The 17,415-nt window shown below is 44.3% G+C and overlaps 1 protein-coding gene across 1 annotated transcript in view; it reads right to left on the minus strand.

Moving 5' to 3' along the window:
* Positions 1-10,889: 10,889 nt before the first annotated feature.
* The window catches only part of ints4 (integrator complex subunit 4), a 60,525-nt gene continuing 53,999 nt past the window's right edge, over positions 10,890-17,415 (minus strand). Inside the window, exons 21-23 of the mRNA XM_060826333.1 lie at positions 17,032-17,175; positions 15,830-15,950; positions 10,890-12,720 (exon numbers count right to left, since the gene is read on the minus strand). Of these exons, the coding sequence (XP_060682316.1) occupies positions 12,521-12,720; positions 15,830-15,950; positions 17,032-17,175 (465 nt within the window). The 3' untranslated portion in view covers positions 10,890-12,520. The remainder of the gene's footprint in view (positions 12,721-15,829; positions 15,951-17,031; positions 17,176-17,415) is intronic.

Consider the following 17,415-nt stretch of genomic DNA (forward strand, 5'->3'; position numbering starts at 1 on the left):
CTACCGCTATTTTCTTTATGATGACTGTATGTAAAAAGGGGGTGTAATTTTAAGGCAAAAGGCAGCAGGTTTAGAGGGGATTGGAGGAAACATTTTTTCACCCAGTGTCATAGAGATGTACAGCACAAAAACAGATCCTTCGTCCAACTCGTCCATGCCAACCAGATATCCTAACCTAATCTAGTCCCATTTGCCAGCATTTAGCCCATATCCCTCCAAACCCTTCCTATTCATAAACCCATCTGGATACCTTTTAAATGGTGCAATTGTACCAACCTCCACCACTTCCTCTGGCAGCTCATTCCATACACGTACCACCCTCTGCATGAAAAAGTTACCCTTTCGGTCCCTTTTAAAACTTTTCCCCCTCTCACTCTAAACCTATTCCCTCTAGTTCTGAACTCCCCTCCAACAGGGAAAAGACCTTGTCAATTTACCCTATCCAGGCCCCTCATGATTTTACAAACCTCTATAAGGTCGCTCCACAGAAAACAGCCCCAGCCTATTCCAGCAACGTTGGAAGTCACATGCCACACATTATAGGCCAATAAGTTCGTTTAAAATCACAGGCATTTGGAGTGCTGCTCCTTCATCAGCACTCTGAAAGCTTGAGATTTTAAATAAACCTGTTGGATTACAGCTTCATGTCATGTAACTTCCAACTTTAAAGTACTTGTCTGAGCACTTAAAATGTCATAATTTTCAAGGCTATGAGCCTAATGTTAGAAGGTGGGACTAATGTAGACTTTGGTGGTACAGACTTGATGGGGTGAGGGGCCTCTTGTGTCCTGTATGATTCTAAAGTCTTAAATAAGTATTGGGTTGCTCACTAGGGATGGCACGGTGGCGCAGTGGTTAGCACTGTTGTCTCACAGCACCAGGGACCTGGGTTTGATTCTTGCCTTGGGTGATTGTCTGTGTGGAGTTTGCTCTGGTTTCCTTCCACAGTCCAAAGATGTGCAGGTTAGGTAAATTGACCATGCTAAAATTGCACATAGTATTCAGGGATGTGTAGGTTAGGTGCATTAGTCAGGGGTAATTGGAGAGCAGTAAGGGAATGGGTCTGGGTGGGTTACTCTTCAGAGAGTTGGTGTGGTCTTGTTGGGCTGAAGGGCCTGTTCCCACACTGTCAGGATTCTATATCTGTATTCTATACCTATATCATAATTATCTGAGGGATGAGGTCTCACACACAATGTGGAGTGGAAGTTGGTTCATGAATAACCCATTATCTTCCAAAATCTGGGTGGAAACCACATTGTCCACCTCGTCTGCTTTTTTTGGCAAATTGATTGATTTTTTTTGGTTTTGTTCCAGAGAGTAGATGGGATTTTTATTGCAGGAACTTCTTCAGTGAGGTACTGTGTCAGGTAGGCCAGTCTGAGTTGGTTTGTGACCATGAACTCCTAGCCCAGCCTTCTCTATATTCTCTTCGTATGTCTTCTGTGGAATGTGATTGGCTGGTTTAGGTCTTACGTAGAACCTTTAAGTTCTTGATATATCCCAAGTTGCTTCGTTGAGGAATTATGACGACTGTCGGTTGGAGGGTGAATGAAAAGGAGATATAATTTGAAGGTAAAAGGCAGGAGATTGAGAGAGAATTTGAGGAAAAGCTTTTTGTTCCACCTAGAGGGAATCTGGAATGCGCTGCCTGGGAGGGAGTAAAATTGGGAAACCTCAACTTTTTAAAAGTACTCACTTAAAATTTCATAGTGCTGCAAGGTGGGACAAATTTAATGAAAAAGATTTGATGAGCCAAAGGGCTTATTCATTACTGTAAGATTCTATGCAAATGTGACACCAAGCCATTCAGGAGGTACGGGGGACACATGATCCAAAGCTTGGACAGAGATAGCTTTCCCCTGACTGTTTTGAAAGAGAACCATGAGGCAGAGTGGTTTAGAGAGGGATTTTCAGAGTTGGAGACTCATGTAAAGCAAGACACAGCCACACATGATGGAACGATTGATTGGGAGTGTACAAGAGTTCAGATTTTAGAGGAGTACGGATGTTTTGGACAGTTGTAGGGTTGGAGGAGATCACTGAGATATGAAAGGGTGGGGGAGGAGGGATCTGAAAATGAGGATGAGAATTTTGCAGTTCAGATGTTTCTTGTCTGGGAGCCAGTGTAGTTTAGTACGCACAGGGGTAATTTGTAAAGGCACGGTGAGGATTCCTGATGAGCTTCAGTCCCAAATTTGACCTCCATTTGGAAAATGGACGCAGTAGCAAACAAAACCGTCACATTTCTGCTACGGGGTTATTTTGAGAATTGGATTTAAGAGACTGAGAGTTTTAATAAAATCAGGAGTTGGGCATGATTTAGCCAGATGTTTGCGGAATTGTGACTGTACAAACCTTTAAAAAAAAGATGGATCTAGAATCCCGTCCCAAACTTCAAACTCACACTTTTGCTGATGGGAGGAAGCAGGGAGTTGGTGTCATTGTAAAATGCTTGTTTAAGTGTCATGATCTGAAGCCTGAACATGGAACAGCATTGATTTATCAGCCTGGGGAGTATAGTACCTGTCAGCAGCAGGTGATATCCTTGTCCATGTGAGACTTTGAGGTCAACAGCCAAATTTGAGGACTCTGAGGGCAACTCCTTCCTGACTTTATAACACTGTGCTGGCACTTCTGCTGGTGACAGGACAAGGGCACAGAGGTCTGGGTTTGATTCCAGCCTTGGCTGACTGTCTGTGTAGAGTCTGCACATTCTCCCCATGTCTGCGTGGGTTTCTCTGGGTGCTGCAGTTTGCTCCCACAGTCCAAAGATGTATAGTTAGGTGGACAGGGCATGCTAAATTGCCCATCATGTCCAGGGATGCAGGCTGGAGTGGATTAACCATGGGAAATGTGGGGTTAAAGTGGGGGCATGAGTCTTGGTGAGACTTAATGGGGGCAAATGGCTTCTTTCTGAACTTTAGTGATTCTGTGACTTATGAAGGGATGAGGATGATGATGTGTGACTGTTTTTTCACTAGGTATGAAGCAACTCTCCCAATAGTCCCCAGAAATTAGGAAGAAGCACTTTGCAGGGTTAACATTGTCATCTCCGGTGCCTTAGTCAGATTAGATTAGATTATTTACAGTGTGGAAACAGGCCCTTCGGCCCAACAAGTCCACACCGACCCGCCGAATGGCAACCCACCCAGACCCATTCCCCTACATTTACCTCTGCACCTAACACTACAGGCAATTTAGCATGGCCAATTCACCTAACCTGCACATTTTTGGACTGTGGGAGGAAACCGAAGCATCCGGGGGAAACCCACGCAGACACGGGAGAATGTGCAAACTCCACACAGTCAGTCGCCTGAGTCGGGAATTGAACCCGGGTCTCTGGCGCCGTGAGGCAGCAGTGCCACCGTGCCGCCCACTAGTCAATACCATGTGATCTGTCCAGTTTCATTGTTTTTTGAAACACCAACATCCTGACTTGGAAGTATATCACAGTTCCTTCATTGTCACTGGATCAACATCCTGGAATTCCCTCCCTAAGGGCATTGGGGATCTACTACAGCACATGGACTGCAGTGGTTCAAGAAGGCAGCTCACCCCCACTTCCTCAAGGGGCAGTTAAGGATGGGCAGTAAATGCTGGGCCCAGCCAGTGACACTCACAAACCATGAATACATTTAAAAAAAATTATTAAACAACACACAGTTTACAAAACAGTTAATATTAACAGCTGTATACAAATTAACAGCAACAAGGGAGAGGAATGGCAAAGCCAGACCCCAAACCCACTGTTCAACCAATTTTCAGGAACCTCAAATCCCACTTTCCATCATCACAAAACAGTAACAAATCCATTTAAGACAGTCCAATTATATAAAAAAATTAGTGCATAGAATACAGACCCTCCCCACCCTGGCAACCTAGCTAGCCACCCGTCCCTCCCATCTTGAATAAAAGTTTTAAACTGACCAGTTCAAATTAATCTCAAGTGAAAGGTCTCGACAAGGGAGTAGGTTCCACCTGGCACAGTGCAGTTGGGTTTTAAGGAGTGTGAGGGTTTCTACCTGATTGAGGGCTCACGTGTGACATTCTGGATTTTGTACCCGACACCTCCATTTGGTGAAATATGCTGTTCCCCTTATGTTGGTACTCCTTACAAATTGTCCTGACGACTATAGGACAAAAACCTTCAACAAACTGAGTCATCCTTAAGCCACGCTCGAGTTCCATCTTGTCAACTGTTGATCTGCCACAGACACAACGGCTGCTTTGTGACGTGGGGTGATGCCAGTAGCACAGGTTCAACATCTCCCCTCACCTGACCTGAGGCATGGTGATCCTCAAATTAATCCACTGTCATTTGTCTGTCTCTGGCATGAGAGAGCAGCTCTATGGTAAGATTATGGTGACTTTATTGAAACATAGAAGCACCACAGCACAGGAGGTGATTATTTGGCTTGTTGCTTCCTTGCTAGCCCCTCTTAAGAATCAATTTACTGTCATCACCGCGCCCCCCCCCCCCCCACCAACTCCCTCTAAAATTAAATAAATTCTGCTTTGTCTTGTTTTGACTTAGAAACACAGGAGGGTATTCCTTGTAGCTACCTGACTACAGGGCATTACACAGCAGTGGTTTAAGAGGAGAGTTGCTTTCCAGCAGTCCATAACATCTGATAATAGCAAAATGCTGTGTGCAAACACGGGTGAAAGGCACTGATTAATCACTGCTGACCCAGACTCATAATACTATTTTATTGCCAGTGCAATCTTTGTTTAAGCAATCTAAAGCTGATAACTGGCCACAAAAGTGAAGCTGTTTACTTTTATTAAATTAACTCCACCTGAATCTGGGGAGTGGTAATGTTGCTCGCTTTTTCCAGGGACCACAGTTACAACTCCAATTCACACACTAAATGCTGGCTAACCAGTCACACCCACATCCACCTGGGTAGGGAGTCTAACACCAAGAGGGACAACTCTAAACTAAAGGGGATGCCCCTTAGTTCTGAGATGAGGAGAATTTTGTTTTTTAATTGAATTAGCATTATTGTCATGTACTCAAATGAGTGCAGTGAAAGGTTTACAAGTTGCCACTAATGGTGCTATCTAGAAGGCTACAAGTTATCGAGGTACAGGTTCTTCAGTTCTTAGGAAACAAAAATTAGAAAAATAAAGAAGTAAAAAGTCCAGCATTACATATCATAGGAATAAATTAGAAAAATAGAGAAACATACAGATCAGAATGACAGTCCTTCCAACCCAGGCCACACTCTTACCTTGTCTCTAATCACCTCGAGGCTGAAAGTCCAGGCTGAGGCCACACTGGGCCGAGAGACTGCCACTGCACCAGATGGGGAGATTGCCACACTGTGCTGAGAGACTGCCACTGGACCAGATGGGGAGATTGCCACACTGAAAGACCTCTGTGCCAGGCTGGGAGATTGCCTTGCCATGCCATGCCGAGAGACCACAACACCAGGCTGGGAGATTGCCAGGCTGTGCTAAGAGACCTCTGTGCCAGGCAGAGATTGCCATCCCAGGCAGGGAGACCACCACACCAGGCTGGGAGATTGCCACGTAATGCTGAGAGACCTCTGTGCCAGGCTGAGTGATTGCCATGCCAGGCCGGGAGACCACCGCTCCAGGCTGGGAGATTGCCATGCAGTGCTGAGAGACCACCACACAGGGCAGACAGGACGCCACACTGGACTAGCAAAAGACCAGCATACCAGGCCAAGGTTATACTCAGAATTGTGAACCTTTGAAATCGTGTACTGCAAAGGGTTATGAAAACACAGTCTTTTATCTATTCAAGGTAGAGATTGATAGATTTCTAATTACAAGATTGATACAGAGTTATGGTCATGAAGTGAATAAAAACATCTTTAAAGTGTTTAAGTAGCCATTATCATATTGAATGGTGGGGCAGGCTCGATGGGCTGAATGGTTTACTCCAGTTTCTATCTTGCAATAAAACTCTCATGGTCAGACCCTATCTGTAATACTGTGTTCCATTTTTGACACCACACCTCAGGAAGGATATATTAGTTTTTTGGTCATAGAGAACTTGTATGTTACTGAAAAAAAAGAGACATGGTACTGCAATTTTTCACATTACACTCATCAGGATAAATGCAAGAATACCAAATTTCAAATGATCACAATTTATACAAATGGAGAAAAGACTACGGGTTCATTGACAAGTTAACTCTGAATGATCAAGGCATTGCTTTGTAGAAAGCAACAGGGAACGTTGGGAACCTCATGCTCCCTCGTAATTCACAAAAAAAACCCTCTTGAGGCTTCATATTCCCTTTGCAAAGAACAGCTCCTTCCTTATATCGCTCCTATCGAGCATAAATTAACATTGTTATGAGCTTGACAGATAATCTTAAATCAATCGTCATAATTATTTGTGCACTCAGGATTGTCACAGAAGTGCTGCCCAAGTGTGGAATAATGCCTAGCCATAGACATATTGGGTTGGGTTTTGTAGATGTGGGCTGGTTAATTGTGGTTTGTATTCTGTCTGTTGTGAATAGCTGGAAGAATTTTATTTGATTCGATCACTAGGAAGGTAGGGCGTATAAACCTTGCTTTGTACATGATCTGTTACAGAGTACATCTCTCGTTTGACCCAATGTGTGCAAAAGGAAAAGCCTGAGCAACTTGTCTTTGTTTTCATCAATATTGGCTTTTGAGAGGGTGTCCTGTAGATTCACTAGAATGGTCCTGGTTCTAAAAAGATTACAAGCAAAGATTGCATAGACAGGACTTATATTCCCTTGGGTTTGTATAGGTAAGTAAATGTAAGATAATTGGATTTCGAAAAGATATTTGACAAGGTTAATTAACAAAATATGAGTCCATGGTGTTGGGGCAGTTTATGAGCACGGATAGAGGATTGGCTAACCAATAGAAGATAGAGAGTTGAGATAAGGGGGTGGGTTTCAGGATGGTAACCTGCGACTGGTGTTGTGCCACCAGGATCAGTGCTGGGGCCACAGTTATTTACAATAGATATTAATAACTTGGATGAGGGAAGTAAATGTACAATTGCCAAGTTTGCACATGACACAAAACAGGTGGAAAGGCAAAGGGTTGGAATGACACAGTGAGCCAGCGGAGGGATGGGGCAGGTTAAGCAAGTGGACAAAAACTTGGCAGAGGGAATGTAATGTGGGATAATATGAGGTTACACATTTTGGTAGGAAGAACAGAAGAACTGAATATTATTTAAATAGCAAATGCAGAAAACTACAGGTGCGTTTGGGATTCCTTCTGAATGGATTACAAAACATTAGCATCCAAGTTCAGCCAGTAACCTGGAAGGCAAATAGAGCATAAAAATGAGGAATTCTTACTGAAAAGCACCAGCTAGACTACAGCAGGAATACTGTGAACAGTTCTGAGCCCCTCATCGAAGGAGAGGTATAGGCATTGAAGGTAGTTCAGGGAAGGTTCACAAGGTTGATACTGGGTATGGAGGGATTTTCCTATCAAGGCAGTGTGTTAATGGGCCTATACTGTATGAAGTTTAGATGAATGAGAGGCAACCTCATTGAAACATGAGAGATTCTTAGGGGACTTGACAGGATAGATGTGCAAGGTAGTTTCCTCTTGTGAGACCATCTAGAACCAGACAATATAATGTCAATTTAAGGGGTCATACATTTAATACAGAGATGAGGAGGAATTTCATCTTCGCAGGGTAGTGGACTTTGTTTTACTGCAAAGGATTTTTGAGGCTGGGTCATTTAGTTTAATAAAGACTGAGGTGGACAGATTTTTAATCTGGGAAGGGAATCAAGGGTTATGGGTAAATGGCACGAAAGTGATGTTGAGAATGATCAAATCAGCCATGATCTCATTAAATAGTAAAGCAGCCTAAGTGGACTGAATGGCCACTTTCTATTTCTACATATCATGGTCTTCTTTCTAAAGGATCAAGTCCTGAACTTTTGTTCCAGATCAAAAATCACACGACAACAGGTTATCGTCCAATAGATTTATTGCTCCAAAAGCTTGTGTTTTCAAATGAACCTGTTGAACTATAACCTGGTGTCGTGTGATTTTGGACCTTGTCCAACTGAGTTCAACACCAGCATCTCCACATCTTCTTTAGCCAGTGCAGGACAGTTGTTTTGAACTATTTGATAATCTAGGATAAATTAACCATGGATTATGTTTCTTTACAATAGGGTGAAGTGACCAAATGCTTGGTTAATGAGAATGGCTTTTTGGAAATGTCTTAGGGGACACATGCAAAATTAGTGCAAGAGTCGGCCATTTGGCCCAATGAACCTGCTGTGCCATTCACTGTGTTCATTGGTTGATCCAATATCTCAATACCATATACCCACTGAATTACTAAACCCCTTGATGCCTTCAATATCTACAGATCTATTTCTTTCTTAAATATAAACCCCCCCAGCCTCAATTCCACAGAGAATCCCTCAGGTTGACCATCCTCTGAGTGAAGAAACGTTTCCTCAGCTCAGTCCGAAGTGGCCAACCACGTGGCTCCTTGTTCTGGACTCTGGGTCGGGGGGAAACATTATTGCTATATCCAGTCTGTGTAGCTTTATCAATGTTTTATACATTTAGAACAGAAACCCTCGCATTCTTCTAAAACCCAACCCGACTAGGACTGCCTGCTTCCCCAAATAAATCTTATAGATCAAGTAAACTACATTTCCCATTTGTGAAAACATGGTCCCCCCTGCCATTCTCCCACAGTTTGATGCTACCTCAAAACAGCACTTGGGGTTTATAACCGTATCTTAGAGCCATTCAAGGCCTTCCTATCCTGAACCTTTCAAATACATTGAATAATACAATTATATTTGACCAATCTTTATACAAAACTAAAAAAGGAAAATGAAATCTATGGCTGATGGAAATCTGAGACTAAAATGGAAAGTGCTGGCAAAACTCAACAGGTCTGGCGTACTTGATACAGTTAACTCTCAAGGACAATTAGGAAGAGCAAAATGATGCTCAGGGACAAAAGAACGAAATCCAGATCTAATTGAGCTGACTTGGCATAATATTTATAGAAACTTACAAGATTTCTGGGGGACTTGATTGCAGTCCTGAAGAAGGGTTACACCTAAGACATTCATTTCTGTACCTCTTGATGCTGCCTGACTTGCTGTGTTCTTCCAGCCTCCTGCTTATCTACCTTGGATTCCAGCATCTGCAGTTTTTTCATGTCTCGGACTTGATGGGATGGGTGCAGAAAGGTTGTTTTCCCTGGTGGGAGAATCGAGGACGACAGGGCATCATCTCAGAGTAACAGTCGCCCATTTAAGACAGAGATGAGGAGGAACAAAAACAGAAACTGCTGGAGATGCTCAGGAAGTCTGGCAACACCTGACTTCAGTTCGGATGAAGGGTCACTGGACCCAAAATATTAACTCTGCTTTGTCTGCACAGATGCAGCCAGGCTTGCTGAGCTTTCTCCAACAATTTTAATTTTTGATTCAGATTTCCAGCATCCACAGTTGTTTGTTTTATGAGAGATGAGGAGGAATTTCTTCACTCAGAGAATGGTGAATCTGTGGAATTCTTTACCCCAGAGGGTTGTCGTGGCTGGGTCATTAGGTGTATTCTTCGAGGAGAAAGTGAGGACTGCAGATGCTGGAGATCAGAGCTGAAAATGTGTTGCTGGAAAAGCACAGGTCAGGCAGCATCCAAGGAACAGGAAATTCGACATTTCGGGCATAAGCCCTTCATCAGGAAGGGCTTATGCCCGAAACGTCGAGTTTCCTGTTCCTTGGATGCTGCCTGACCTGCTGCGCTTTTCCAGCAACACATTTTCAGCTCATTAGGTGTATTATCCATTTTGACTGGAAGAATAAAAGAGAAGCATATTATCTAAATCGTGAAAGACTGCAGAGTTTGAAGGGTCTGGGAGTCCCAGCAAATGAATCATAAAGGTTAGTATGCAGGTACAGCAACTAATTTGGAAAGTTAATAGAGTGTTATCATTTATTGAGGGGAACTGAATACAAAGGAGCAGGTTATGCTTTAGTTACAGAGGCACTGGTGAGACCACATCTGTGCACAATTTTGCATTACAATATTCATTCATGGTATGTGGTTAGCTCAAGTTGCTCTTGAGAAGGTGGCGGTGGCGGTGATGAGCTGCCTTTTTGAACTGCTGCAGTCCACAAGCTGTAGGTTAGCTCACAGTGCTTGGGGAGGGGGAGCGGATTTCCCGGATTTTAACCTCAGTGACAGTGAAGGTATGGTGATATATTTCCAAGTCAGGATGGTGAATGGCTGGAGGGGAGCTTGCAGGTGGTGTTTCAATACATCTGCTGCCCTTGTCCTTCTAGACACAAGTGATCATGGGCTTGGATCTACGGATCTTTGATGACTTTCTGAAGTGCACCGTTAAATAGTACATTCGACTGCTACTGAGGGTTGGTGGAGGATGGAGTGGATGTTTGTGGGTGCGGTGTGAACCGAAGGGCCTGCTTTGTCCTGGATGGTATCAAGCTTCTTGAGTGTTGTTGGAGCTGCACCCATCCGGGCAAGTGGGGAGTATTCCATCACACTCCTGACTTGGTCATCTCAGTTAAGGAACGATGAAAACGTATTGAAAGCAGTTGGGAGAAGGCTCGTCAGACTATTAGCTGGAACGTAGGAGGGAATGTGCCTCATGGGGAAAGATTGGACTGGTTAGAGTGTATCCAACAGAGTTAACTGGAGTAGAGGAGTAAAATAGGACTAGACTGAAATAAAGATCCTGAGGGGTCTTGACAGAGAGTAGATGTGCAGATGCTTCATCTTGTGGGAGAATTTAGACCTGACTAAGACATCAGAACACCCCACCACTCCCCAAATTAAGTTCCATTAGCCTCATTTGTACTCTCCTCATGCTCATTATATCATCGCCAAGAATTAAGTTAATGAGAACGTTTCTGTGAAAACCATTTGCAATTTATTTGTTTTTTAAAAAATAAAATTGGTACAAACTGCACCCACAAAAATAAAACACTTGTTCATTGAAGCCAACTTCGCACTGTGTTCTGGATCTGCCAATGTCTCTGCCTCTTTTTATAGGTACTTGGGATCGCACCATGACCCAGTAGTTTAAAAACACAAGTCAGAGTTGAACCTGATGTTTTGAAAAATGAAGCTCAAGCCCACATGTGTACATGGGGTAAAACACAAAATGGACTGTTACTGGGCAGTAAAGGATTCTGCAGATTATGAAATGTATAAAGATTCTGAGAGAGATCTACAAGGTGGGTGCTGAGAGGATATTTCCCCTTGTGGGGAGATCTAGCACTCTTAAAAAGCTCTCGCACTCAAGGTGGAGGTATTCTTTCTTCACGTTTGGAATTTTGTTCTCTGGCAGTATCTGCGTCACTGAATATATTCAAAGCTGAGTTGACAGATTTTTGACCATCGAGGGTTTTGGGAGGCAGGAAGGAAAGTCTAGCTGAGGCCACAATCAGGTGAGGCACATTCCTGTTGAAGGTGGAGTAGACTCGATGGCACAAATTGCCTGTGCCTAGCTCATGTTCCTACAAAGGACTGAAACAGGATTACTAGTCCCAGTTGCTCCAATACCACACCCAACAAATATCTCTTAGTCCCGATAATCTACATTATACACAGGAGCAGCACTCTAAGCTGGTGTGAGGGGCAGTGGGTCTGCAACATTCCGGGAGTTAACACAGCAGTGGCTGCAGTGATATTAGGGGTTCCTGCCCCCTAACGCTGGACTATGTTTAAAATTAAGGCACTGTTTTACACCCAGCTGTGATTTCACAAACATTTACCCATCCAGATGCCATCTCAGTGTCAACTCTCAACTTGGGAGACCACGCTACATAGGAGCCAACGTGACTAAACTCAGTCTCATCTCCACAAACTCAGAGGGACTGGCAGCAATGGGCAGTCATTGGATGACGATCAAATGCTGGAATCCTGGCTTGAGTTCCTCCCCTTCCCCCCCCCAACCCCACACTCTCTCTGGGGTTGGGGCTCAGACTGCACTGTGGTACCCTAGCTTGCGAGGCCCAACTTATTCAATACTGACATGCAACCTTCCAGAAGGATCTGGTCTCCGATCCTGGGCTGTGCTAATCTCTGAAACACAGGAGCAGGGTGGTGGAGGCATTACTATGGTCGTCTGGGCCAGCAGATTCAGAACTGAACCTTGAGCAAATCCTCATGTGAAGGACTGACAAGCCACAAGAATGTAACAGTTCCTGAGTCACGTACCATTCATATTTACCATCTTTGCCTGAACAGTTCAGTGCCTGAAATAGCACAGAACAAAAAAAAAATTTGACAGGCAGCATGAGAATTCTCTCAGGGTCTGCTGATTCCAGTTGGTTCTGACATTCCCATTTCGCAGTTAGACTGCATGAGTCATGAAGCTGCTCTCCCAGGTTTCAATCCCTGCCACTCTCCGATATTTTAATTCATGGCTGGGCAACAAACCCTGAGCAGATCCCATCAGCTGGTCTTTTAACCTTCTTCTCCAGCTCGGCTGAGTCTTATTCCTCTCTCTCTTGTACCCCGACGTTGCTGGTCCTCAGCGCCTGGCTGGTTTGGGCATCAGGTAGACCTTGACGTGTTTGCTGAGATTAATGGTGCCCTCGATGATATTGTCGGTCTGTGGCAGACCGTCCGTGCTGTCACTCCAGGCTGATCTGGAGCCTGCAGCCAAACTGCACATTCTGCTTCTACTCGAACTGTAGGCCAGCAGCAGCTGCACCTCAATCTGACAAGGTTCTGGGGGAACGGAAGGGAATAAATAAGGTCACCAAAGGCTTACTTTCCTCAAAGTTTTGACAAGACTTTTGATCATCACTCCTATTATCTTTAGACAGAATGCAAAGTTATCGTTTCAAAACCCTCCTTCAGAACTGATGGGTCACTGGACGTATAACTGTGTACATAACTGATGTTCCTCATCCCTCTAACCATTCACAGGAGGACAGAAACAACAGTAGGCCATTCAGCCCCTCAAACCTGTTCTCACCAATGATCTCACAGTTGATCTGTGGCCTAATTCCATATATCTGCCTTTAGCCTGTATCCCTGAATATACAGTCAGAGTCAGAGAGACATACAGCACGGAAACAGACCTTTCGGTTCAACTCATCCATGCCGACCAGATATCCTAACCTTATCTAGTCCCCTTTACCAGCACTTGGCCCATATCTCTCTAAACCTTCCTATTCATATACCCCTCCAGATGCCTTTTAAATGATGGATTGTACCAGCCTCCACCACTTCCTCTGGCAGCTCATTCTACACACGTACCACCCTCTGTGCGATAAAGTTTTCCCTTAGGTTCCTTTTAAATGTTTCCCCCTCGCACCCTAAACCTATATATTCTTTTTCTGGACTCCGATCCCAGGGAAAAGACTGTCCATTTGATCTACTGATGCCCCTCCTGATTTTATAAACTTTTATAAGGTCACCCCTCAGCTTCCGACGCTCCAGGGAAAACAGCCCCAGCCTATTCAACCTCTCCCTATAGCTCAAATCCTCCAACCCTGGCAACATCCTTGTCAAAGAATAACATTTCAATGTTTTTTTCATAGAATCCCTACAGTGTGGAAACAGGCCATTTGACCAACAAGTCCACACCAACCCTCCGAAGAGTGACCCATCCAGATCTGATCCCCTACCCTATTACTCTACACTTCTCCTGACTAATGCACCTAACCTATACATCCCTGAACGTTATGGGCAATTTAGCACAGTCAATCCATCTAACCTGCGCATCTTTGGATTGTGGGAGGAAACCGGAGCACCTGGAGAAAACCCAGGCAGACATGGGTGAATGTGCAAACTCCACACAAACCGTTATCGGAGGGTGGAATCGAACCTGGGTCCCTGGTGCTGTGAGGCAGCAGTGCTAACCACAGACACCATGCTGCCTGCTATCTTGCTTAATAAAAATTTATCTATACTCAAAGCGTTCCACAGATGCTGCCAGACCTGCTGAATTTCTCCAGAAAGTTTGGCTTGCCTATCAGAATTCCAGCATCCAAAGATCTTTGTTAAATTATCTGAAGAGTTTCACATATTCGATCTGTCAAATTGTTTGATAATGTTTCCTCTAAGGGTCTTGTACCATTTTACAGGCACAAGTTATCATCATCAAGGGCATTAAGAGATGTAAACACACACAGCTTGGGCTTCAAGGGGAGCACCATCTCTATTGGGTCAACCTTCAGCACAGGGGACCAGAGGGAACATTGGACATTTTGGGTGAACTATATCAATATCACTGTTTGAATGATATGAACAGTGGGTTGAAATAAATTTCAGCAGAGGATCAGTGTTTTGGGAAAGGAGGTCAATGACTGAGAACAATAGCAGAGGACCAAATGACATCGGGTGCAAAATCTTCAAATCTCTTCCTAGGAGTTTACGGTGTATGTGTCTGGAGTTAATCACAGCAACCAGGTAAGATCCTGCCCATTTGAAAGAAGGGTCGTTCAGAATGGGTAATAAATGCTGGCCCTTTTCAATGATGCTCCATAAAGGAATATAAAACCCAAAAAATGTAACCCCAAAGTTCTTTTTTTTTAAAATCCTGGCATCTTCTGCACCAACCCCTCCCCCACACCATCCCACTGCTGGTCATAGCGTCTTCAGAGATTATCTTATTTTTTCATGGGATGTAGGCATTGCTGCCACAGAACTGAGCCATTTTGGAGGGCAGCGAAGAGGTGCCCACTTTGTTGTGGGTCTGAAGTCACATGCCAGCCAGACGACAGAATGCAGACTTCCTTCCTTGAAATCGCAAGTGAACCAGCGGGGCTTTTATCACAATTGATGACAGTATCGTGGTCACTCTCAGCGAAGCCAACCAGCATTGCCCACGCTCCACATGAGAGAATTTTTAAAAAGTGTAACTAAGCTTCCAGTCGCTCCCACCTCACATTTCTGACTTTGGCTCAGTGCCCATTCTGCAACATCAGATGAACAGCACCGAAACAGGCCATTCAGTTAAAACAGGTCCCTGGTGGTAGCAACATATCACACAAGCCTCCTTCTACCCTTATCTAATTCACTCTACTGAATTCTCTGGGGTGGAGGAGTCCAGAACTAGAGGGCATAGGTTTAAGATGAGAGGGGAAAGATTTAACAGGGACTTAAGGGACAACTTTTCCATGCAGAGGGTGGTGTGTGTATGGAATGATCTACCAGAGGAAGTGGTGGAGGCTGGTACTATAGTAACATTTAAAAGGTATCTGGATGGGTATATGAATAGGAAGGGTTTAGAGGGACATGGGCCAAATGCTGGCAAATGGGACTAGATTAAGTTAGGATATCTGGTTGGCATGGACAAGTTGAACCGAAGGGTCTGTTTCCATGCTGTACATCTCTATGACTCTATTCATCATGGTGTGAGGGTGCTGCTGGCATTTATTGTCCATCCCTAGATGCCCCTTGAGAAGGTGGGGGTGCCTTCTTAAACATGCAGTCCATGCAGACCCATAATACCATGGGGGAGAGAATTCCAGGATTTAAATTCAGCAATACTGAATGAACGGTGATCTACAAATGATATGAAATTACCAAACAAGTTATTCATTTCAAGGTTAATTAAGGACAGTCAACAAACATTAGTTTTGCCAGTAATGCCCACATCCTAAGAAAGAATAAATACATCAACATTCAGCCTTCTCTTGTGTGGAGTAAAACCCTAGCTTGTTCTGTTTTTAACAGATATAATCTCTAGTTCTGCTATCATCCGTGTAGCTCCCCTTAAACATTTACTCTGGAGCCAGTATACCTAAGATTCTGCGAAAGACTGTATTTTCTCTATGGTAAAGGCATTATGCTACACTTAGGTTTGTGTTGTAGTAAACAAGTTTACCTGTCCATGCCGTGTGAGAGAGATAGACTTGTGTAATCAATCTGTGTCTTCCGGGCCCAGGATTGCGAAAATCAGCCGGTTTAGGGTGGATTATGTGTGCCTGCCCATCTGGATACATGATCTGCAGGTGACACCAAAGACAACTTCAGTTACATAGCTACCCTGGTTCCTTGTTTGTAATAGAGCTGCTGACAGACTTGCTGTTTGCACCTGCTCTGCTCATGAAGAGATGGAAGAATTGTAGTATACCTTAAGAGGTTAGAATTGACTGAAAAACAAACTTGTTTTGGGGAGGAGTCAAGATTAGAGTGGTGCTGGAAAAGCACAGCAGGTCAGACAGCATCGCAGGAGCAGGAAAATCAATGGAGCAGGAAAATCGACGTCGATTTTCCTGCTCCTCCGATGCTGCCTGACCTGCTGTGCTTTTCCAGCACCACTCTAATCTTGACTCTAATCTCCAGCATCTACAACCCTCATTTTCAGCTTGCTTTGGGGATGATCTGTTTTTTGACAGAGCAAACTTTTGTGATCTGGAATGTGTTGCCAGAGAGATCAGTGGAAACAAATGCACCAGAATTTTTCAAAAGGGAAAATAAATCTCAATGAGGAGGGACTGAAGAACCTGGACCTGTATTTCCTAGAGTTTTGAAGACTGAGGCACAATCTCTACAAAACTTGCAGATGTTCTTACAGTGTGAGACAGGGTAGATATTGTTGGGATGTTTCCCTTGACAGGTGAGTCTAAAACCAGGGGACACACTATCAGAATAAAGGGTAGGCCATTTTGGACTGAGAGGAGGAGGAATTTCTTCACACAAGAGGATGGAGAATCTTTGGAATTCTCTACCCTCAAGGGCTGAGAAGGTTCAGTTGCTGAACATGTTCAAGACAAAGATCGATAGATTTCTGGGCAAGAGAGACAATTCAAGCATCTGTCAGATAATGTTAGGAAGCACTTCCTCACATTAAGGGGAGTGAGTGCCTGGAACTCGCTCCTATAAAAAGCGGATGAGTGCCCACTGAAAATGTGAAAACAACCATAATCCTTAATTCCCTCAGTATCCAGACATTTACTGACTTCAGCCCCATATGTTCTCAGCGACTGAGCATCCACTGTCCTCGCGGGTTGAGAATTCCGCGGAGATAAAGTGAACTCCTGCTAATATGTGCAGTGGGTGTCTCATTGGTTTCTGGCCACATACCTGCACCTTGACAGTGTTCTGGGGATCCTGTACATGTTCTAAAGTGGCATCAACATCCAGCGCTACCACCAGGCCAGAGGTGAACCTCAGAGGATTGTCGGACTCTCCTGTCGGCTCAATGATGGTCGCCGAGGCTCGCTGAACCTACAGGAGAAAAGGGTTAGTCCAGTACTGGAAGCAGGTGCATTCCCTGTCCCATTTGATCTCTCCCGTCCAGAGTAACAGCTCATGGCTGCAAGACTACACTCATCATCTCCCTATATCAATCTCACCTGGAGGACCACACTGCTGACTGTGCAGCACTCCGTACGCACTGCACAGCAGTGCCAGCCTATGTCTGCTGAGCTGAACAACCATTACTACCTGATCACGGTTATCCTGCAA

The sequence above is a fragment of the Hemiscyllium ocellatum genome, chromosome 6 (assembly GCF_020745735.1).
Source record: "Hemiscyllium ocellatum isolate sHemOce1 chromosome 6, sHemOce1.pat.X.cur, whole genome shotgun sequence".
In the NCBI taxonomy this organism is placed as follows: domain Eukaryota; kingdom Metazoa; phylum Chordata; class Chondrichthyes; order Orectolobiformes; family Hemiscylliidae; genus Hemiscyllium; species Hemiscyllium ocellatum.